Source organism: Acipenser ruthenus, chromosome 7 (assembly GCF_902713425.1).
Source record: "Acipenser ruthenus chromosome 7, fAciRut3.2 maternal haplotype, whole genome shotgun sequence".
NCBI classification, from domain to species: Eukaryota; Metazoa; Chordata; class Actinopteri; order Acipenseriformes; family Acipenseridae; genus Acipenser; species Acipenser ruthenus.
The window spans coordinates 10,757,768-10,782,711 of NC_081195.1; the positions used below are offsets into that span (position 1 = coordinate 10,757,768).

At 38.9% G+C, this 24,944-nt stretch overlaps 2 protein-coding genes across 3 annotated transcripts; both read left to right on the forward strand.

Moving 5' to 3' along the window:
- The first annotated feature begins 248 nt into the window (after window positions 1-248).
- Window positions 249-11,662, forward strand: LOC117416104 (peroxisomal N(1)-acetyl-spermine/spermidine oxidase-like). Of its 2 annotated transcripts, none has more exons than XM_059026337.1 (7): window positions 249-303; window positions 8,336-8,825; window positions 9,070-9,269; window positions 9,691-9,946; window positions 10,096-10,208; window positions 10,643-10,797; window positions 11,280-11,662. In XM_059026337.1, the coding sequence occupies exons 2-7, from the start codon at window positions 8,440-8,442 to the stop codon at window positions 11,433-11,435; spliced, it is 1,266 nt and encodes a 421-aa protein (XP_058882320.1). In that variant the 5' UTR covers window positions 249-303; window positions 8,336-8,439; the 3' UTR covers window positions 11,436-11,662. The 2 variants fall into 2 exon arrangements, with proteins under 2 accessions (XP_058882320.1, XP_033883051.3); XM_034027160.3 differs by lacking the exon at window positions 249-303 and adding an exon at window positions 480-1,075.
- A 1,352-nt stretch (window positions 11,663-13,014) lies between these two features.
- Window positions 13,015-20,596, forward strand: mtg1 (mitochondrial ribosome-associated GTPase 1). Its single transcript, XM_034025207.3, has 11 exons — window positions 13,015-13,233; window positions 13,726-13,790; window positions 15,646-15,750; window positions 15,980-16,066; window positions 16,382-16,438; window positions 16,856-16,946; window positions 17,389-17,450; window positions 17,601-17,697; window positions 19,594-19,675; window positions 19,755-19,867; window positions 20,339-20,596. The coding sequence occupies exons 1-11, from the start codon at window positions 13,131-13,133 to the stop codon at window positions 20,434-20,436; spliced, it is 960 nt and encodes a 319-aa protein (XP_033881098.1). The 5' UTR covers window positions 13,015-13,130; the 3' UTR covers window positions 20,437-20,596.
- Window positions 20,597-24,944: the final 4,348 nt, after the last annotated feature.

Below are 24,944 nucleotides of genomic sequence, written 5' to 3' on the forward strand. Positions count from 1 at the left end.
TTGTCAATTCATTAATACAAAAGGCTGTACGGACATGCACATTTCCAATCAATTAATTAATTAATTCATTCATTCATTCGTTTATGAATTACTGTATGAACTGACAAATGTATGGACTAATTGCTGGACAAATTGACCACTTCACGAATTGACAAACACATTGACAAACACATTGACACATTGACAAACTAACGGCTGGATAGTTTTGGCACAAATGGCGCTCCATAGATCAGGGGGCTTGCACGGTCTGCAGCCTCAGTGACAGGCAAGTTTCCAGGTGAGATAGACTGGAGTTAGTAAGAGGTGAGCCGCTCATCATTTCCTCAAAGTATATATATATTTTTTTACCGTGCGCTTTATAGATATCAGCTCAGCTCACCCCCCCCCCCCCCCCCAAATATATATATAATTACCATTTTCAGAAATTGGAAAACTGAAAATATTGTTTTTTTCGTTTTTTCATCTACAGTTCGAAAATTGAAAAAAACGCGGAAAAACTACAATCTTGTTTTTTATTTGCAAAAAAGCAGAAGAAAAAATATAATAGCAAGCTGTAGAAACGAATAACAAGCTGGAAAATGAATAGCAAACTGGAATAAACATAGTTTATTTCGTTTTTATTACAGATAGGCCTTCATATTAATAAAATAAATCAACTATATAAATAAAAAGACAAGCGCGTTCCTCTGGTGTGTATACTTCATGTTTTAACTATATACATATTTTTATTAAACATTATACGCCTACGCTTTACAAAAAAAAAAAAGCGCTTTGACCTAGCACAGAAAAATAATTTGGCACAGCCCACAGCCTGAACGTGAGCACGTATGCTTAACCCGTGGCTGATCTTTGGCCCTGAGTGTGTAGGTAAATACAGAACTGCAGATCAGAAAAGCAGCTCCTGAGTCAGTTGTCATGGCTAAAATCCAGGGCATAGATTCACATATTGTGATTATTGGATGTGGTATAGCAGGTATAGGAGCTGCCCAAAAACTCACCAAAGACGGTTTTAAAAACATTAAAATAATCGAAGCTACTGGAAGAAGTGGCGGAAGGATTAAAACGACTACATTCGGTGAGTTGTTTTTTTTTTTTTTTGTCTTTGAAGGAAACCCCGAGGACAAGAAAGTGCTAACCAAATTCAATTATTGTTATATTTACATGTAAATGATTGTTTTTAATTAAAATGGCTACGTTTGAAACTTAACATTGCTCAAATGAAAATCGCTTGGGTTGGATTCGTATTTGATACTGTGTATGATACCGCCGGTGGATGTGTTTGTGTAGCAAGCGATTAAGCTTGGAACTAGCATAGCAGGTTCAGTGTATTGCCGTATGCTTAATTGTTCAATACCATATAAAGATGTTTAAATAATACGTTTACATTTATTCTTAGGATTTGTTTAGTATTTCTCCTACTCTATAGGCCAACAAGGATGCGTTTACGAGATCATTCTGTGCAGATTCTGTGCAGCATCTGACCAATGGGTGCCTCCACGGAGACCATTCTGCGCAGATTCAGTGCAGAACCTGCCCACGAAAACGGGTAACGAAACATACAAAAATGCCAGTAAACCACCAAAAAAGAGAAGCATTTTGGCCATTCACAAGGCTAATATTGAAATGGAAGAGAGACAGAGGGAAAGTTACAGATTTGCAGCAGCTAAAAAACAGCGATTTATCTGTACAGTAGTGGTGCAATCGGCAGCATAATTTCATAGTCAATTACCGTATAGACATTTATTATCGATAATCGATGCATTGACGTTTTGTTTTTCAAAATAAAGAAAAAAACATCCGTTTTTTTATTTAAGAGGATCCAATAATTAAAAACATTGTTGTGCATAATAGTTAAACAAAAAGACACAACTTGTATTCAAATTTGAACACTTCCGATTACAAAAAAAAAAGAAAAACAATGGACTTGAGGTTTTAACAACTGAAAAGAATATGCGTGCGTCCGCATCAGATGTCCCAATAATAATAATAATAATAATAATAATAATAATAATATTATATTTAACAGAAGTAATTTTATCTGAACAATGGTTGTTCATTACTGTTAACAGATATTTACACAATAGACAACATAACAACCTCAGTCTTGTCTATGTCTTTTTTTCTTTTTCTAAACAATAGCATACTATTCTTATTGTTGGCATTTTAAATTGCGCTGTGAAGAATAACTAAACATTTGCACACTTTGCACAATGTGATTACACAAAGCTTTAGAGACTTTAAATACACATCTAGAAACAGTATTATTATTATTATTATTTATTTCTTAGCAGACGCCCTTATCCAGAGCGACTTACAATTGTTACAAGATATCACATTATACATTATTTCACATTACATACAATTACCCATTTATACAGTTGGGTGTTTACTGGAGCAATCTAGGTAAAGTACCTTGCTCAAGGGTACAACAGCAGTGTCCCCTACTGGGGATTGAACCCACAACCCTCCAGTCAAGAGTCCAGAGCCCTAACCACTACTCCACACTGCTGCCCAGTAGCCTTACTTAAACCATGACAGTCGACCAATTACTTCTTGTAACACGACCGCTTGCATATAATCTTAGCAGTCAAGACTTGCAGTGATACAGGTAGTGACATATTTCTATGTGTTTGGTTTCTTAGTTCATTGTCCAATAAACCGCATATATTCATTATTTCCGCTTTTGGCAATCGATACTTGGATATTAATTCTACATCAGTATATGCATCAAGAGGATTTGCCCGGTCCCTAAATACTATTTCCCTTCTTATTTCTCTGCCATAGCAACGGCAAGCTAGTAGTATGAGGGCCATCTTGTCATCTACTAAAACTATTTGCAATGAAAAGTAGTACTTGCGGCTGCCCTCTAGCACTCGCAGGTTTCAGGGGAAAACCTGCTACATCACAGCCCTGCGAAAGTTTTATGAAGTGCATTTTGCAACCTGCGATGTGTCTGCTACTGCGATTCCTCGCAAATCGCTTTTATGAAACGGGCCCCAGGCCTACTTCTGATTTGGCTTGTCCAACGTGAATGCAGACCTGAAGTGTGTATCCTAGCAACGCGCTAACCTACCGTACTAGCACTAAAAGAAGTGCACTCACACACTCCACTACGGGGAGTGTTTTCAGCGTATGTTCAAAACACTCTGCTATGGAAGTACATCTGGGTAAAAAACGCATTGTGTAGTACACTTTTCAAATATTCGCTACCTGTACTCATTTGGACCAATAACAGCACAGAAATTACCACTTGTACCAATTTTAATTGGTACGTGTTCTAAAAATACGACACAAGCTACGTATTTCCTATGTTGGTGTAGCCAATAACCTTTGCTGTATCATTTAGACAAGAAGACATCAATTTAAAATAAGGAATATTGCAAATATGGCAGTGAGAGATTTTCTTCTGTGCTGCACCGCTCGGAGCTCCAGCATATTTATGTGCAGGGATGTCCAGTGGCCCGTCCAGGACCCGCTGACTCCTCTGCCTGCCCAGACCGCACTCCAACCCAGGTTGGATGCGTATGTCGTCACCACTTGACAGCTGTGTATTTCCCCCCATCACTACACCTTCATGTAGGTGGGAGAGGGGTTTGTCTCCACCAGCGTAGGACTTCCCAGCATGAGCTAGACAGCATCAGCCGACAGTGTCTGTCTTGCTTGGGGTGTAGGCGAAAGGCATTGAGCCACGCTTGAATAGGGCGCATACGCAGTAACCCCAGTTTTATAGCTAATGAGGCTGTGGCCATTAGACCCAATAGTTTTTGACACAACAGTAGCTGCACTGTGGACCCCTGTTGAAACAGGGCCAGACAGTTTTGAATAGCCTCTACTCTGACAGATAGGCTTGCATGGTGAGGGAATCCAGCCGGAGACCCAAGAAGACCGTACACTGCACCGGTATTAATTGACTCTTGGCCCCGTTGAGAGTGAGACCCAGTCTCACTAGATGGTTTGTGACTGTCACCACTGCTCCTTCATGCGACTGGGAACAGATCAACCAGTCGTCCAGGTAGTTCAACACCCTGATCCCTTGCAGTAGCAAGGATGCTAGGATTGCATCCATGCACTTGGAAAAGGTGCGGATGGCTAAGGAGAGGCTGAAAGGCAGCACGGAAAACTCGAATACGCTCCTCTGAAAGGCGAAGCGAATAAGGAAAGTGAAAGTACGCGTTCTTCAAATCCACTTTTGTAAACCAATCGTCCGCCCAGACAGATTGGAAGATGTGGCGATGTGTGACCATCTGGAACCTTCTTTCCTTCAAGAACCCATTGAGGACTCTCAGGTCGCTGTCCTTTTTTTTGAGAGGTGTGTTCTATGAGACGGATGGCCTGTTTGAGAAGCAGCTTCTCTATTTCTTGCCTTAGTGCCAAAGCCTGGAGAGGGTCATTCACTGATGTAACCGTGATCCCTCGAAAGGGACGAGGTCCCACGCAGAACTGCTGTGCGTAATCGGTGTGCGCGGTGGTGAGCACCCAGGAGTCTGAGGTGCGTTTGCACCAGTATTGCAGCTGATGTTGTATAAAGGGGTGGGGCTGAGGCCGCAAACCTTCAGGGCCCCTGCTGAGGCCGGGGCAGAGCATGCTGGGGCGGCTGCTGAGGGCGACGGCCCTAGAATTGTCTTTTGGAGCACTGCTGCGTGGGAGCACCATGCCCTGTGTTCCCTCTTCCTCGTGGAAGGGTCCCATTGCCCGCTGTCGTGGTGGCTTGCAGGCGGCGCCTCAGGTCACCCAGCGGATCCGCATCGGGGACCCTCGCCTGTGACAGCCATAGCTGTCTGTGAGCAACCACCAGGATTGCCAGGCTCCGGCCCAGGGCTTGCCCTTGAAGGCAACAGCTCCAGGACCGGGGCCATTTGTGCATTCAGGTTCGTGATGTCTGTCGCCTGTCTCGATCGTTTGACTCACTTCACCGACTGTGGAGACGGGGACTGGCTGCGAGAGGGTGGCGGTTGAGCTTGCGCGCAGGGGATATCCTGCAGGGGGCTCTGGGACAGTTGGAGGATGAGGGGAACCAGGGCTCCTAGGACCTCACACGGCTCGGTCGCAGGGGATGAACATTCGATCCCCATGGCTCTGTTAAGTTTTCTGCGAAGCACCTGGGGCTGGAAAGCTACACAGATGTCGCAGAATGTTTCATCCCCTAGGGCTGAAGTGGCGTGCTGGGCACCCAAGCACAAAGCACACAATGTACGTCCATTCTCTAGGGCATGGAACCAAGACATTCCAGCTGGGGTATGACCCTGGCACTACACACCGTCTTGCACTTAGTGTAAGCACGGGGTGCCTAAGCACTGCGTGTACCAAGGTACCAAAGCACCAAGGGTACAGCACATATCAAGCACCATGTGAGCCAAGTGCACAATGTGTGCCGAATGCCTTGTGTACTGATTATCATGTGCACCGAGTATCGTGTGTACCGAGTGCACTGAGTATGGTGTGCATCGAGTGCAGTGTGCAACAAGTGAATAGAGAGCCGTGCACCGAGGTGATATGTGAGCTGAGGCACCACAGCACCGTGTGCACTGATTACCATGCACACCGAGTACCTTGCACAACACATGCACTGAGCACCGTCTGCAGCGAGTGCACTGAGCACTGAAGCGCTTTGTGCACCGAACGCCGTGCGCACCAAGCACTGAGTGCACTCACCGCATGTCCCAGGCACCGAGGTGCTATGTGCGCCGAATGCACCGAGCACCACGTGCACAAAGTGCACCGTGTGTCCCTAGCACTGAGGCGCTATTCACAGCGAGGCACCGAAACACAGAGTGTCATGCGCACCGGATGCACCGAGCACTGAGGCGCTATATGCACCTAGGTACCGAAGTACCGTGTGTGCTGCGTACACTGAGCACCGTGTGCACCAAGTGCACCAAGGCATCGATATACCAAGGGCTGAGCGTGCACCGAGGTACCGAAGCACCGGGGACAGCTAATGCAGCTGTGCATAGCCAACTGCTTGTAGTCAGCCACGTTCAGCGTGCAGCATGCACAAGGGGAGACACATAGGCCGAAGCTGGTGCGGGCGAGAGCAGAAGGGAGAACACACTTTTTTTTTTTTTTTTTTTTGAAGGCCCAAGCACCAAGGTGGGCAGGCTGAGGCAGTCGACAAGGTCTACTTGACAGCAGGGCAGACCCGATGGATGTACACATGGCTGATTAGATTTTAGATTTTTTTTTTTTTTTTGCCCAAACTGCGCGAACGACATCCGACAGTCACTCAACTACAGGGCGGCAAGCTGAGCCCCGGCGGAGGAACAGTGTTGTCCCTGAAGGTGTAGGCTGAAAGACAACACACGCACACACCAATACTGCACAGGCAGTCACACTCAGCCAAGACAGCCAACACAAGCGAAGCAGACTGTAAGAAGAAGGAAAAAGACACTCAAAATGGAGCCACTAATTCCACGAGAGCAGCAAGCTAGCTCTCCGCACGAATGCAAGGGAACTGCAGTCGACTCAGAAGATCTGTTTTCGAGAAAAACAAACATTCCCTGGTTAGTGACACAGAAGCGTTCCTCATCGTAGGTGAGAGGCAAAAGAGGAAGTGAGCTCCGCAGAACGTCTACTTATTCCCTTGGTAGGGGGGACCGAGGACATCATTCCACGGAGCGGCCTATTGGCAGCTTCGACAAAAATGCCAGCAAATACCTACCTAAGGCAGGTATATCCCAAAAGTATTGGTTGGTAGTCATCTTCGAATTGAAAGGGAACTTAATATTGTTCTGAGTAATAATATAAATCTTCTATAGCGGGCTTTACGTTGTCTTTTACGATTTTTTTTCCTATAAGTGTTTATAAAAATTTAAAACCATTGCTTAAAAAACAAACCCCCCAGAAAAACGATTCAACATATCAATCTTGACACGTCTTCGATACCATGTGTTACCATGGTTACGTGTCATTATGCGTCATTTCTGTTATCTACACAGATTTATATATTTTGTGGAGAAAACTTGGCATGCTTCCATTACTGTGCTGTTTAAGTACCATGCTGACACGGTATGGGAATAGTAATCGTGGAAACGAGGTATTTGTAAGGCTCCTTATCTTAAGATCTTAGTGCAAACTAGGCTTGCAAATTATATCAATGACTTCAGGCAAGCTCAAAAGCAATCATTACAAAGTGCAGTTGAGGCCACAACTTAGCAATGGCTTGTAACAACACAGATATGGTGGTTAAACAGTTCAGACATAAGCAATTTGCCGATTTATAAGCGGGGATGAAAGCCAATGATCTAAACCAGTGGTTGTTATCCTCTACTAAATGATAGTCTATAGACAGGGGTTCACATAACTTGTATCATTAGTTTCTCATGTAAGTACCAGCAGAAATGGTTTGGTACGCACCAAAATGAGCAGTCATCATCCAAGTCGCTGTCTAGCTCCCCCTCCTCCGACAGTTCAAACAATTGAGATGGCAGTGTCAGAGATCACAACAATAGTTTCTGAATGTTTAAGTAGGAGTCTGGATTGCTGGTTATTACAATTTTTAACAAATCATCATGCATTCTCTATTTCAATATCCTACCGCCATATTGTCACCCTGAGGATTCAAAAGCAAAAACCCAAACACTTTGTCACTTTGTTAGTGGTGTTGAATACATTAGCTTCTCTGAATGGACGGCTTAATAGAGATCCCTGCTATCATTGGTTGTTTCAAGTGCCCATTAAAATAAAATTATTGATCTTATGTATGAACTGGAGTGGTTCCACCTATCACTCAATTTTTTTAATGAAAACTTGACGCAGCCAATGATAGGGATGGTAGTTAAATTGGAACCCTCCTGGAGATCGTTGACAAAGCCCGGAGACCCTGTATTTGGGAAAAATCGAGCGGTTAGGCAGGTATGGCTCATCTTGCAAGCGTGAGCACCCTTGCTGCCTTTATGAAAAATGCTTTCCTGTTAAATGTATTGACAGTACGCCTTTGCGTCTTAAAGAACATATGGAACATATGGAAGTCTGCATTTTTCTTTATTGGTTCACATGTGTACCTGCATACCAGTTATGTGAACCCCTGTTTATTGGACATACTTACTGAATCCAGCAGGTGACAGTAACATCATAGCACAGCCTAACCTCAGGAATCTGGCTCTTAGAAAGTCTATTCAACTAGGAAAAGACTAACATGACTATGTGTGACAGAGCACTTCAAGTTAACAAGGCTTTTATTTTTAAAAGCAGATCAAACTGTTTACAGAGTAATTTCTGTCTGTGTTGCAACCTATTCATCTGGAATCTTTTATTGCGATTGTGTGTGATGTTTTTGCTGCTTTTTTTTTTTTTTTTTTTTTTTTTGGTTACTGTTATTAATTTATTTATTAATTAGGAAATGTGATAGTGGAGATCGGAGCCAATTGGATCCATGGTCCATCAAAAGCAAACCCTGTGTTTCAGCTGGCCTGTGAGCACGGGCTGCTGGACGCCCAAGCCATGTCAAAGGAAAACCAGGCGCTTGATGTAGGAGGTCACCCCTCTTTCCAATCTTCTTTTTACTCGAGTTCTGGAAAGAAACTCACACCAGACTTAACAGAGCCTGTGAGTCAACTTTTCTTGAATCTTTTGGAAAAAAGTCGAGAGTTTTTCCAAACTGAAAAGGAGCCTTACCCCAGTGTTGGGGAGTTTCTAAAGAAGGAAATTGCTAAACATGTTGTGGAATGGAAAGATGATGCAGAAACCAAAAAACTGAAACTGGCCTTGCTGACCATGATGCTGAAATTGGAGTGCTGTGTCAGTGGAACTCATAGTATGGATCTGGTAGGACTTGGAGCTTTTGGGGGGTACAAAACACTGCCTGGCCTTGATTGCACTTTTCCTGGGTAAGTGCCATACTAGAATCTCCTTTGTAGTGGGATGAATTGGTTTGATTCCCAAAGCTTCCAACCTAATTTTCAATTAGTTTAATTAATCATTTAAGCAGTTCCATAAGTTCTAAAACTTCAAAAACTTAATAAAAGAAGGTGAAACTTACAAGAAAGCCATGTAGACAAGTTTTTGGTTTGTGCCTTTATCACTTTGGCACTAAAGTAATCTTTTCCAAAAAGGCATATCCTTTTCTTCCAGGGGCTATGAAGGTCTTATAGATGCCATGATGAAAGGACTACCAGAAGGCATTGTATCGTACAACAACCCAGTTAAATGTGTCCACTGGAACGGGTCATTCAGAGGTGCAAACTCTCCAGAGCAGACATTCCCTGTGATAGTGGAATGTGAAAATGGAGAAACTATCCCAGCAAACCATGTCATTGTCACTGTTCCATTAGGTAAGAGATTTAGGACACTTACATTATATAGATAAACAAACCTTATTGATGACGTATGCAAAGCAATGACTTTATCCCCTACCTGGCCATTGGACAAAGCAGGAGACCCCCATAGAACTACACTTAGGATTTTAAAGTAGGAGATGGGGGCGGGTGGTGGGTTGCGAAAGGAAGGACGGGTAAACAGGTTATTTATACTTGCAGTAATTATTCAATTTGGATTCAATTAGATGAATTGTCCATCGTCCCGAACTAAAGTTCTAAACTATATTTCTTACAATACATCCAAGACAGCAGCTGTTTTACTATTAGAAAGTGTTTTGTCTAAGTGGGATCATTTCTGTTAGTTAAATTAGCATCTAGACATGACTGACAGGGCTTAATAATATGCTGTCTTGTTCTTGCTCTTCCGTCTTTTTAGGTTATCTCAAAGAGCACTATGAGACACTTATAAAGCCTCCACTACCTCTTAGTAAAGTGCACTCTATTCAAAGGATGGGCTTTGGGACAAATAATAAAATATTTCTGGAGTTTGAGGAGCCCTTCTGGGAGCCTGACTGTGAGGTGATTAATCTAATTTGGGAGGATGAGACTCCCCTAGCTGATGTGAAGCCTGATGTTAATCAGTTCTGGATGAAGAAAATCTTTGGTTTCACAGTCCTGCATCCACCTGAAAGGCAAGTATGTGGAAAGGCACAGGAAAGCACTCTGGCACAGATTGTATTAACCAGAAACATGCAAATTACTGACGTGTCTTTTTCCTGTCATTTGTGAGAAATCTTAGTATTAACAGTATTATTTATATATATAATTTGTCCTCACTTAGATATGGTCATGTTCTCTGTGGCTGGATTGCAGGCCATGAATCTGAATACATGGAGACCCTTTCCGATACAGAAGTTAAAAACTACATGACGGAGGTCATTCGCAAATTTTCAGGTAACTTACTGATTCATTTTTTTTTTGCATTGGTCCTTGAATTATTATTTTGAAGTTTGACCAATACATTGGCTTTATTGAGATGAATAGCTTTCCACCTTTAAATCTGTTTAATTACAGTACATCTGTTAATCGAGCAACAGAATGACTTAGGCATAATCTCATCCATTGATTTTCTAGGTGGTTAATTAATTATTCATTGTTTGTGCTCCGTTGGTATTTCATGATTCAGTACTTTTTAAATTAAGTTTATTCATGGTTAGGCCAACAGGCTTTCATTATTTAACTGTCCTAAAAAAAAAAAGATGTGTAAGGCACATAAAGAAATAATAAGGGAATACTGTGAATAGGTTATAGAGTACCAAGAAGTATGTAAAGTATTAAATACTTCCATTAAGGTGTCCACTAATCGAGCACTTTTGTCCACTGTTTAGGAAATCCATCAATTACCCCAAAGAGGATTCTTCAATCGAAATGGCACAGCGACCCATACACTAAAGGTTCTTACAGCTATGTGGCAGTTGGGTGCTCAGGAAGTGACATAGAAAACATTGTACAGCCACTCCCATTGCAAGAAACAGATACAAAGGTACTGGGTTTCTGTTTGGAATACCATGTATGAATATCTAGATGAGTAACCAATCCATATTTCAGAATTACGTTTTTACTTGTAATGAGAGAACCACTTAGTTATGAAAGTCTTTATTTTTTTGAGTATCAGAATCAGGGCATATGTAGAGGAGCATGCCCATCTGCCCGTCCGTAAGTACGTATCACACTCTATATCTGCTCAGATTTTAACTGGATCTTAACTGCATATTGAATATCCCTTGTATTTCGGACAACTTGCATTTCTAGTGGATGTTTTATGGTACCAATACCACAGTACCCTTAGTCTACTGTCTTCATCCAATTCATAGAAAATGCTGCAACAGTAGGTGGCACCCCCTTATACATTTTCCTGACAAAAATGTCTTCTAAATTCAAGCTGGAACTCTTGACCTATGAAAATGACTGATTCAAAAATATGTAATACTGAAACCTTTTACAATAAACTTTGTCTTCCTTTAGCCTTTGCAGGTCATGTTTGCTGGAGAAGCCACGCATTCGTCATTTTATTCAACTACCCATGGTGCCTTGCTGTCCGGCTGGAGAGAAGCAGACAGACTGATCACTCATTACACTCAGTCTCCTCGAATATCTCAGAACTTCAGTTCAAAGCTGTGAACACTATACGTTACATATCCAATGAATTCCTGGCAGAGGGAGAGAATAAAGAATGAAACATTTTTAAATTTGATTTAAAAGATATAATTTTCTGAAATTGATATACCAATAAATAGAAATGTTTTAAATATTCTTTCATAAATTGTTCTTATAACAGGCTGCACTCCTGTTTTATCCTTGGTAATTCACAAATGTTATACAATAATAAAGAAAAACACCATCTATAATCTTGCTCAAAAGAGTGTGGTTTGTGTCCAAAATCGTATTTATACCGAAGACAGGGTGATATTCTTCAGTAATTTGCAGAGTGGTTTCCATTACAGATTTCAGAATGTCCTCCTTCAGCCAATTAAAGACTTGGCCGTGACCTCTCTTAGCAGGTGATGCCAGTAGGCAATGTTGTTTGGAGGAGCTGGACAAGATGGGAGGGAAGTGCACAGTTCTCAAGTTTGATTAACAAAAAGAAAGTAATTTCTTTAAAACATGCTTATGCATGTGTACAACTTATTTGTGCTCTTTGTGATTTACCGCCTTCATTCAATACAAATACACAGATTGCTGTTCCTCAAATGTATCTTACTGAACCAGAACCAACATAATGGAACATTCCTAGCAAGTGTTTCAAATCTACTGGTATATTCGTCAAGATAAATGTGAAATATATATATATATATATATATATATATATATATATATATATATATATATATATATATATATATATATAATTTATTTAAACATCACTGGATTAGGTTTGCATAAAAATGTACAAGAAAAAAAGTTTGCTGACATTGTTGGTTGTAATTGTATTAGGCACCAAAATATGGAATATGTTTTGGTCAGATAAGTGTAATACGTGCACATTATGTAAATAAAATAATAATAATAATAACGTACTACTGAGCTATGTCTACGGAACAGGGAGTAGACTTTATTTAAGGTTGTTTTTTTTTTTGTTTTTTTTTTAAAGCACATTGCCATGCATGCTGGTAAATAAGCACTACAAAGTTCCTGAATGCGGAAATAAAGTTCCACGAACCATGAGGGGGGAATCCTGCTCGTTATAATACTCATTAATTTGTCTCACATCACAAAACATACGTTTATATTATCTCTTTATAGCAGGGACTGTTTCTACTGTACATTTTCTGATCATGCTGTAAATTATGAAGCTGGTGGATCACAAAGGGAACTTTGATTGCATCCACTTCTTCTGCGACTAGAATTTCTGTCAACACCGCCTCCATTTTGGTTCTGCTCAGTACTGCTGTTCATCTACCAAAGCTGTCCACGCTCCGTCTGCACAGACCGTGACGTGACACGCAGACTCCCGTCTGCAAAAAAGTGTCGTGAACTCACCCAAGATGCTTTTGGTCATCTACTGTAAACAAATATTTAAATACAGTTATTAAATATACACAATTCTGACAGAATTGTCTAAATTATAAAGGAGATATGTTCAAAGCTCAAAGACTATAAAAGAAAAAACAAATAAAACATGGTAATAAACTGCAGTAAGTAATAATTAAGTAATCGTTTGTGTCATTAATTACAATGCCGGTAGCTTTTGTAACAGGAACCGCTCTTCTGCAGATTAGAAAACCACCCGGAATGTAATAAAAGTTACACACTGTATATTTAAATGTGGGACAAGACAGGTCGTGTATAAACACAAGTACATGCTTAAAAGTTAAAATGAGAATACACCAAACGCTGTGGAATGCTGCAAAATTCCGACAGTTTTTTGATTTTGGTAATAGAGAAATAGCTAACTGGTTCCCTGGTCATATGGCGAAAGGTAGGAATCATTTTTAAATGTTCAAGTTCAGGCAAAATGTATTTAAGAACACAGCAACACAAGGGGTTAATTTGATCCACTTATAACTTCTGAATAAATGTATTGATTGATTTTATTAGACGATACAGCATGGTCTTTCTTGGGTTGTATCACCCATCCATTTCTCCAGTTCTGTAAAAATTGCTAAATAAAATTACAATCCAGCAGATGAAACATCCCGCAGGGCTGTGATCAACTAGACCCCTTAATTACTGTTCGCAATAGTGAACACGCTGTGAATCTCTAAGTTTATTATTAGTATTGTAATAATAATAATAATAATAATAATAATAATAATACATTATGGCATTGTCCTATACTAATATAGAATTTAGGACTTGTCTTAAATGTTGGTTTCCGCTGATTAGACCTGAGACTCCTGTGAAAATGAAGCAGGTGATTTTGTAGTCTGCTTTGCTGTTTAAATGCTTTCTTACTTTGTTGTACTACTAGGACTCAGACAGATGAAGGCGAGTCTGAAGAACGTGGACTGTATAATAGAAGTTCATGATGCCAGAATATCCTTTTTTTTAAAAAATAATCTTGACGAAACTGTTTTAACTGAGTAAAATGCAGTACCAGGAATGTATAGGAGTCTACTTAAATCGCGATGTTGCGGGTTTCTCGGAAATAAGAAATTGAGGGGTCACCGCGAAATTCAGCTCTTTTAGGGGCCAATGCATACCAGACCTTTTACAACCTCGTTTAAATGAACTACTGCACAATGCAAGCGACGCAAACTACCTATCTTCCTTCTGTAGATAGGCATTTTCTTATTCCTTTGCCGTCCTGTGTGCATTGCACTTAGGCAAACAGTCCTTAGACAAGTAACATTAAAAGAATGCACTAAAGTGGTTAACTTTCTTGTTTACTGTTCAAATGACAACGATGTTTTAATCAGACTATCAGTGCATCTGTACTGGCTTTTCTCTGACCTGCAATGTACAGACTGTAGCTGGTGGGACAAAGTCAGTGCTGCATTGTTTTGATTAAGGTTGCTAAAATCTAGTTTTCGGCATTGGAGGTAAAAAACCAAAAAAAGAACAACAAAACAAAAAAATCAAAGTATATTTTGGCTGAGGATCGTGTCAAGACATTTCCCAAAGAAACTGTACATGCAGATGGAGGTAATTGTTTTGCACATCTTGTAATGTGACTTTGGAGAAAATACTGTAGCGTTTCACAGCAGGCAGACAGAAAACAGGAAAGACAGACAATCTTGTTCTTAGTTCCAAAAGCTTTATTCAGTCCCTTTCTCCCCACACACAGCTCTCAGTCAGCTTCTCAGGAACCATAGCAACCACACCACAACACAACACTGCGTGCAAGCTGCCCCTTTATACCCCCAAACCCAGCGAAAACAGGTGACATTTAGACATAACAAGACATGTTATTGGACAACATTCACAAGCACACTGGAGCCACGACTCGATCATGCTCGCGTCCACCCAACAGCTGCACTCGCTCATATGCACAGGCACTGAGGACAGACAAAACACGGAACAGACACAAAATGATACAACACATAATACAAATAGTCCAGATCGCTATTTAGCTTCAGAATCACACATTAAACGAAAGGCTACTACAGAGGCTGCTAAACATTAACATAAAACAAACTTGCAAGTCAGCGCAGACAAAAAGTATTCCTATCGGTTGTAGCCAAGTTAAATCAGTACTACAGGTACAATCTAGCACAGCCACCTCGCTTCAAACAACCTGCTGCTGCATACCTTTTAAACGCAGTTAGAATTTTAGACCTGAATAGCCACGTTTTCTTTGTTTTGACTCGGTACTAATAAAATAAAATCCTGGATGGGACAAATAACATGACAACGTGCTGCATATAGTGTCTTTATTAAAGAATGCCAGATGCCCTTGGGTAACCGAGTTTTGGGACTGTTTCTAATCGATTTCCACATCTGTATAACTTCCAACCAATTCAGTGGGTGCAGACGTGCAATCTCAATGTATGGGCAAGTCCACACCAGACAGAGAATGACGGCAGCAACTGCTGGGGGATACTGCATGCTTGCCTTTACAAATGACAGCACTCTGTTTTAGTAAGGAAGCAAGTGCCACTATTTTTAGGCTTTTATAGTGCTCTGAAATATTATCTACTTAGGTTTATTTAATGCTTAAACAGGTCCGCAAAATGTCAACGAAATCCTAATTTTATTCCATAACCAGGAAAAATATGTAAATTTACCGCAATTTAAGTAGACCCCTAGTAATCTACAGTTTCTAGAAAGAAGGGCAAGCAAAGTACAGGAAACAAACTTTTATACATATAAAACTGTATGGATATTTTCCTAGTTAAAAGATATGTCTACAGTCTTCCAGTTCGTCTTGGGGTTTCTTTAACTAGATCACATTCCGTTCTCTGGCCGTAATCCTCTCTTTCAGGAAAGTTTAGACATTAAGCCACATTTACTGGTGCTGAACAAAATGGATTTAGCAGATTTATCAGAGAAGCAGGCAAGTATTATCATTTTTTAATAGTATTTAAACAAGCAGGGCACAATTTAAAATTAACAAGTCATGATTAATTAAACCACTAAAGACACTATTGTATCTCTGTTCAACAAAGAAACCATGGGGGGCGCTGTATGTGTTGACCAGTGTGTATGTTCAGAGACTATTCATTCACACATCATTTCTGCTGTTTTGTACAATTATACTTTAAATATTGCTTTTAATTTTATAGAGAGTTCTCAAACAACTGAAAAGGGAAGGTGTGGGCAATGTTCTCTTTGCTGACTGCCTAACACAGAGAGATGAGAATATAAAGAAGGTGAGAATATTGAAATACTTTGCCTGATTAACGATGCTTTAACTGAGAGTTATTTCATTTTGAACAGAAACACTATAATAAATGCCCATTGAGAGGCTTCTAGTCAAAACCTTTGTCAAGTAATTGTTTCTTTTATAGTCTATATAGTTAGTTATCATTTAAAATAATATTTTGTATACATAAAGTACATTGTGATATTCAGGAAAGTGTCTAAATTATAATAAAAACACAATTATTTTATCCATTATAAACAGTCTAAATGTGCTTTTAAATAGGCCTAGCTCATGAAATACCTTTTTTTCTTCTTTCTTTGAGGTGGTTCCGGTGGTTACAGAGCTAATTGAAAGCAGCCCCCGGTTTCACAGGACAGAGGTCAGTAATTCAGTTTGACCTGTGTTTTGTAATGATAAATGTATCAGATCCTTGTATTTCCAGGTCACAATTTGTAATTAATGTACTAACATGCTAATCATCCACAAGATGAGGGGTTTGTGTTTTAACTCAGAAGGCAAGAAACACATTTAGGGATTTACAAAAAAAATACATAGCCTTTGTATTTTTATTTTAGATGTTTTACTTCATAACTAAAGTTAAAATTAGCACACTGTTTTATTTTTATTTTTCATTTAACCACAAAAAAGAGTATATACAAGTGTGTTTGCTAACTGGTAATATATATATATAATATATATATATATATATATATATATATATATATATATAATTTTACTATAAATCATTTCAGGTATATTGCTGCAGTTTACAAGTATTTTTCTTTCATATCGCCAGAACATAGAGTATTGCCTGTTGGTGATAGGCATACCAAATGTTGGGAAATCTTCTTTTGTTAATGCCTTACGAAGAATGCATATAAAAAAAGGTATTTACTTTAATTTAATGTACTTTAGAAACACAATTAGCTATATTCAGAGTGCATGAGATAGCCTTAGAAATAGATATAGACAAAACATTTGTAGACTGCTTTCTAAAAGAACAGACACAATTACATTATTTGCCCCTACATATAATTTGATATACCAGCAGTAACTTAGTCATGCTACCTCATACACAGGGCTAAAATGTGAAAGCCTTGCTGTATATAAAGTAACCTTTTAGAATTATTTTATTGTTTTTATTATGTTTTTGATTATGGACTAAGGAGGTCTCTCTTTGTAGTCGTGCTTGCACTGTGGAAATGTATCTGTGCTGGCCATGGAGGGCACAAAGTGAATAAATTAAGCTAAGCCATATTGCAGTTATTGTGTGATTTACTGTAATAAATGATCAGAGTTTATGCACATTATTTATTTTGTTCTTTTAAGGAAAGGCTTCCAAAGTCGGAGGGGAACCTGGTATAACTAAAGCTGTCTTGTCTAAAATTCAGGTAAACCAGTTTGGTGTCTATGAGCACTCTGTGTAACGCAGATCAGATTGGTAGTCATCATTACACTTCCATCCTGGTTTTACTCAGTTATGTCCTCAGTACTGCAGGTTGCAGGGTTTTTTTTTTTTTTTTAAAGCTTTATATTTCCAGGTCTGCGAGAGGCCTCTGATATATTTATTGGACACCCCTGGAGTTCTTCCTCCCAAGATAGAAAGCTTAGAAACGGGAATGAAGTTGTCGCTATGTGGTAAGTGTACACAAGAGGTAAAATAGTATACAGTAGTAGACTGCATCCAAATTATTTGGAATCTATCTATCTGTCTATCTATCTATCTGTCTATCTATCTAATATATCTGTCCACCCCCCTTGTAATAGCAATCCTAAATTAGGTCAGGTGTAACCAATCGCTTTCAAAATCACACACCAAGTTATGTGGCCTCCACCTGTGTTAAATTGTAGTGATTCACATGATTTCAGGATAAATTCAGCAGTTCCTGTAGGTTCCCTCTGCTGGGTAGTGCATTTCAAAGCAGACTCAACCATGAACACCAAGGCGCTTTCAAAAGAACTCCAGGACAAAGTTGTTGAAAGGCACAGATCAGGGGATGGGTATAAAAAAATATTAAAGGCCTTGAATATCCCTTGGAGCACGGTCAAGACGATTATTAAGAAGTGGAAGGTGTATGGCACCACCAAGACCCTGCCTAGATCAGGCCGTCCCTCCAAACTGGATGACCGAGCAAGAAGGAGACTGATCAGAGAGCTTTGCAAGAGCTACAGGCTTCTATGGCCAAGACTGGTCAAAGTGTGCATGTGACAACAATATCCCAAGCACTCCACAAATCTGTCCTGTAGGGTGGCAAGAAGGAAGCCATGCAAAAAAACACTCAGGAGATTCTGTAGCCATGTGGCAAAAAGTTATTTGGTCTGACGAAACTAAAATGGACCTTTTTGGCCTAAATGCAAAGCGTTATGTTTGGCGCAAACCCAACACAGCGCATCACCCAAAGAACACAATCCCTACTGTGAAGAATGGTGGTGGCTGCATCATGTTATGGGGATGTTTCTCATCGGCAGGGACTGGGGCACTTGTCAGGATAGAAGGGAAAATTAATGGCGCAAAGTACAGAGAAGTCCTTGAGGAAAACCTGCTGTCCAAGAAAGCTGAAACTGAGATGGAAGTTCACCTTTCAGCATGACAACGACCCAAAGCACACAGCCAAAGCTACACTGGAGTGGCTAAGGAACAAAAAGGTAAATGTCCTTGAGTGGCCCAGCCAGAGCCCCGACCTAAATCCGATCGAAAATTTGTGGCATGACTTCAACGCTGTCCATCAACGCTCCCCAAGGAACTTGACAGAACTTGAACAGTTTTGTAAAGAAGAATGGTCAAATATTGACAAATCTAGGTGTGCAAAGTTGGTAGAGACCTATCCCAACAGACTCACAGCTGTAATTGCTGCCAAAGGTGCTTCCATCAAGTATTAACTCAGGGGGGTGGACACTTATCCAATTACGATCTTTCAGTTTTGTATTTTTTATATATAATGTTTTTCTCAATAAAAACTTTTTTCCTATTAACAGTGTGGAGTATGGTATGTTGATAAGTGGGAAAAATCGTCATTTAAATGCATGAAACTCTGAGGCACTGACACAACAAAATATGAAAAAAGTTCAAGGGGGTGTAGACTTTCTATAGACACTGTGTGTATATATATATATATGTATTTTTATTACAAATCCTTAGTCTTGTCTTTTTGAAGTAGTTGTAAAAATGGTCCGATATACAGTGTTCACAGATTTTTAATGCTGTAAGTTTAATAATACCAGTCCAACTGCAATATGATTCTACAGCAGCGTTCCGAGCAGGACACCATTTTACTCTATTTGTATATTTTTGTGGAATAAATGTTATGAATATTGTCCGTTTTGTACATACATTTTACAGGTTATTCTGTGTTTAATCAAACCTAATTTCTATCTTAAAATGTGTATATCTTGACATTTAATACATGTCTGAAAAGGACAGGTTTGTGAAAATCTAGATTTCCACCCACATACAGCATGTATACAGTAATTACCTCATTTCTTTTTGCATGAGTATGTGATGTTAATTTGTATTTCTCTTTTTACTCGACACAGGAACTATATTAGACCATTTAGTTGGTGAAGATGTCATAGCAGATTACCTTCTTTATACATTGAACAAACATGAACAATTAAGGTAAATCTATAAATATGAGATTATATATTACAATTTCAGTTTTAATTTCATTAATGTTAACACTTTACTGTCTTTCCAGTTATGTTGATAAGTATGAGTTGGGGGAGCCTTGTGATGACATCCAGCATGTTTTGAAAAAGATTGCAGTTAAACTTGGAAAAACTCAGAGAGTTAAAGCCATCACTGGAGTTGGTGAGATATTGAATTGTCTGTCAGCTCTGTCAGAACTGGTCAACCAAACAGGGGAAACTGTGAATGACGTGAAAGTCAAACTCTGGTCATTTTTTTTCTTTATTAAACATAGCTCTTATTTTTCCTCAAGTTGAAGCTTTTATTAATACAGTACATTTGAAAATAATAGGTTTCAGAGTTCTAGACATTCCAGACTTATGGACACTCTCCATTCCCTGTGTGTTCTTAACATGTAAGTTCTATTGTATGAAATCTCATGAATAGAACAATTATGAAAAAGGGGGTTTGAGACCAGAGTTTTTATAACATAATTGCAGTGTAAGATTCATAAAAGTGGTCTAACATGTAAACACCACAAGAGTGAGCCGTGTGTGTATTTAAACTGTAAGAAAACAAATCTTTTGAAATGGAGGCTTCTGAGCTTTGAATTGCTGTGTAATAGTGTTTGATGTATCTGTTTTTATGTTTCAGGGGATATTACTATCACAGTGCCAAACTATAGTGCTGCAGCCTATGATTTCATCCGAGTTTTCAGGAAAGGAGAACTAGGTAGGGTGATGTTGGACTGATTGACCAAACTCTCTGGACAAAGATAAGCTGGTGTGTCTACAACGTGAAACAAACTGGAGACTCAACTAATAAAACTCATTGTATAATAACATGTTTCTTTCAAATGGAATTCTTTTTATTTAAAAGCATAAAGTAACAATTAAACTGATTTTATTTAAATATCATGTCCAGTTGTTGCATTGAATTTTCAAAGTTCTCTTTCACACGTAATGGTACAATACAGTAACATAGCCTTTAGAACTTAGTGTATCTATTATTAATACAGCCGTGTACCTTGGACTGGGGAGGGGTCACGTGAGTAGATAAGTCCATCTACGTGCAATATCCATTTGCGTTAAATATGCACAGAAATCAACTTGTCTTTTTCATTGGAAAATCTTAAACACAACTATTTTAAGTCTGATTTAGTCTGTATGTGATGCACAAGAGATAATCTGATTTTACTCCAGAAATAACAACAGTTGTTTCATACTCTACATGCCAAGATTAACCTGTTTATCCTATTTTATCTGGTAAAGATTTTTTTTTCCCCTGCTGAACTTTAATGCCTTCTTAAGCCATATTTATTAGAGATAGATTGTGCCTGCCAGTTTAGGATTTTTTTTATGACGTCAGTACAAAAGATAGCACTATGGTAGCTTAGCATACCCTTGGGTCTATTTTAATTATCCAAACCATGGTTAATCTTAATAATGACGCAAACATGAAGAATCTGTACTGTGAAACTTAGGGTGTTACATGCATCCAGTCATGTATCTGTTTAATGCCAACAGAGCTATAGAGCCCAAACATTTTCAGAAAAAGAAAGAAACCTAAACTACAAGAAATTAATTTGTTTATTTTCTTACAAATATGTAAACAATAACACACAAACAACAAAGCACATAATTTCAAATAGATACATATTTAAAACTGTGATCAAAATAACCATTTATCTACAACACCGCTGCCTCACAGCACATCAACAATTGAAACAAAAACTATGGTAAGTGGTACATTAATTGTATTTACCAGTTTGTTACTCTACTTGTTATATATATATATATATATATATATATATATATATATATATATATATATATATATACACTACTGTGCAAAAGTTTTAGGCAGGTGTGAAAAAATGCTGTAAAGTAAGAATGCTTTCAAAAATAGACATGTTAATAGATTATATTTATCAATTAAGTAAATGCAAAGTGAATGAACAGAAGAAAAATCTAAATCAAATCCATATTTGGTGTGACCACCCTTTGCCTTCAAAACAGCATCAATTCTTCTAGGTACACTTGCACAAAGTCAGGGATTTTGTAGGCATATAGTCAGGTGTATGATTAAACAATTATACCAAACAGGTGCTAATGATCATCAATTCAATATGAATAAAACTGGGTGAGGAACAGCCAAACTCAGCTAACAAGGTGAGGTTGCTGAAGACAGTTTACTGTCAAAAGTCATACACCATGGCAAGACTGAGCACAGCAACAAGACACAAGGTAGTTATACTGCATCAGCAAGGTCTCTCCCAGGCAGAAATTTCAAGGCAGACAGGAGTTACCAGATGTGCTGTCGAAGCTCTTTTGAAGAATGTGGAAACAAGGCCAAGCGACTCAACTATGCACGAAAACACGAAAACACAGGAACTGGGGTGCAGAAAAATGGCAGCAGGTGCTCTGGACTGATGAGTCAAAATTTGAAATATTTGGCTGTAGCAGAAGGCAGTTTGTTCGCCGAAGGGCTGGAGAGCAGTACACGAATGAGTGTCTGCAGGCAACAGTGAAGCATGGTGGAGGTTCCTTGCAAGTTTGGGGCTGCATTTCTGCAAATGGAGTTGGGGATTTAGTCAGAATTAATGGTCTCCTCAATGCTGAGAAGTACAGGCAGATACTTATCCATCATGCAATACCATCAGGGAGGCATCTGATTGGCCCCAAATTTATTCTGCAGCATGACAACAACCCCAAACATACAGCGAAAGTCATTAAGAACTATCTTCAGCGTAAAGAAGAACAAGGAGTCCTGGAAGTGATGGTATGGCCCCCACAGAGCCCTGATCTCAACATCAATCGAGTCTGTCTGGGATTACATAAAGAGAGAGAAGCAACTGAGGCTGCCTAAATCCACAGAAGAACTGTGGTTAGTTCTCCAAGATGTTTGGGCCAACCTACCTGCTGAGTTCCTTCAAAAACTGTGTGCAAGTGTACCTAGAAGAATTGATGCTGTTTTGTAGGCAAAGGGTGGTCACACCAAATATTGATTTGATGTAATGATTTCCATTCAACGAGAGTAGATGTTAAAACTTCATGCTGATTTGAACTCGGCTCTCGCCAAGATAAGCACCAACTAAGACGTAGCTTTACAGTAAACTAATGTGATCCATATGTGTCTCCATCCATTTACGTTTCCTTCCATATGATGATGTAGATATCCTTCTGTCTGGTGTTAATGGCTGAAGTGTAATGCTGGCTCCAGGGATCAGCTTATTTTGCCTCCCTGGCGCATCAGCACACATAACGGCTGCGATGCTGGCTCCGTAGATTTTTCTTCTGTTCACTCACTTTGCATTTTGTTAATTGATAAATATAAACTATTAACATGTCTATTTTTGAAAGCATTCTTACTTTACAGCATTTTTTCACACCTGCCTAAAACTTTTGCACAGTACTATATACACACACACACACAATAACTTTATTAGGCATTGACAATTTTTAAAATGCAATAGCAAACTTCTGTCTACACAACCATACATATCTTTATTTATAAATGTAACAAAATTGGAAAATTTACAAAATGGCTTTGTCTTGAGTCTATACACAACTTGACCCTGAACGCACGTAGATTCAGCTGAAAAAGACTTAATACCAAACACGTCAGAAAATAATTTCATCGGTATTACATAATATATAGTGCTGCAATGATTATTCAAATAATAATTGTGAATGTTTACAGAAATAGATTGATATTTGTGTCATTGACCTTTGCTCCCTCTTAAAAAGCACCATTGGCCTCTATATTTGAATGGGACTTAAAAAAAACATAATGTAATCCGTGCATTTCGGCTGCATTTTTGTTCCCTAACAAACTATTTAGCCATAATTTGGGCTTGCCACTTTTGCAGTGTTGAACACACTCTAATTGTAAACTTTTTGATTATGGGACATACACTAGATGTTCTGGTAGTACAATGGAAATGTATATTTGGAGCAGAATATTGCACGTTCCACAATTTAAATTAAGAATCTAGAAAGTTTTGAAATTTGAAAGCATTGGTTGTTTACTTTTTCATTTTATTTATGCGGGAACCATTGTTAGCCGTATGTTTATGCGAAAGGGAAACTGACTATTCCTGATGCACACTGGAAGGACTGGAACAGTCAATTCCTGTGGCTCTAACAGTAATTCACTGCTATTATAAATCCTAGTGACTAGTGCAAGTATCATGTATGCATGTATATGCAAACTGCAATGTTCCTGTTACCACCACATGGAATTTAACACATTGTCTATAAAATGTGTAACAGGCAATGTTCTGTGTTTTACTGTAATTGTGGATACTGCTGGCCTCTAGGGGGAGTGATGTAATGCGATACTTGTCAAGGCTAATTTAATTTGTACAGTGGTTATCATACCAGGTTAAGCAATGCAGAGCTGTCTGGAGCTATTTTTAAAAGAAACATAACAGCTTTATAGGTGCATTAAAGTGCTATTGAAACAGCAAACACATACCCATGTTTTGGATATGCTACAGTATGGCACAAAATACAGCACTACAGTTAACAACATCTTGACATTACTGTATTATGCAAAATAGAAACAGATGTGTGATACTATTGAATAGTTAACCTGAGCACATGTAATTTACTAAACTTAGTTTACAGTTAGCAATAGATGGCCCTAAAAAGATGATGTTAAACAGTGGTAAACTAATATTTTCAGTACAACCAGCATAAATAATTGTTCCATGCAACACCTACTTCTGGCAATTAACTTTAAATCTAAAAGTAAATATGAAGTACTTTCAAGTAGCATGTTATCCTACATCAAAACACTGTTACTTTCACAATATTTTTACAGATTGTTTTAATGATAAAGAAATACAAAGGTTATTCAAAATGAATGCTTCATAGACTACTTTTAAAAAGAAAATAATAAACAAAAGTACAACTGCAACCTGCCCTAGTGGAAAACAAGTTCAGGGTTCCAGATATTGAATTTCTAAGGAGCTAATGGGACTCTTTAAATAATAAATAAAGTTAGTTATTTTAAAAGAAATACAAGAAATACAGGTGTATGCTTTCAGCCATTTTTTCATTTAAATCTTTCATCATCACCATCTGCAGTATGTTGCAAGCATCTGTGCTTTATAAAGGCTTCCCTGTATAGCAAGTACAAAACCTCCCTGTGCTCAACTGACAGAAACATTCAAACACAGGTTTGTACTTATATGGTGACTCAGTATGTACATGACATGAATGGGACACGTTTGAAATGTAAGGCTTCTACTTTC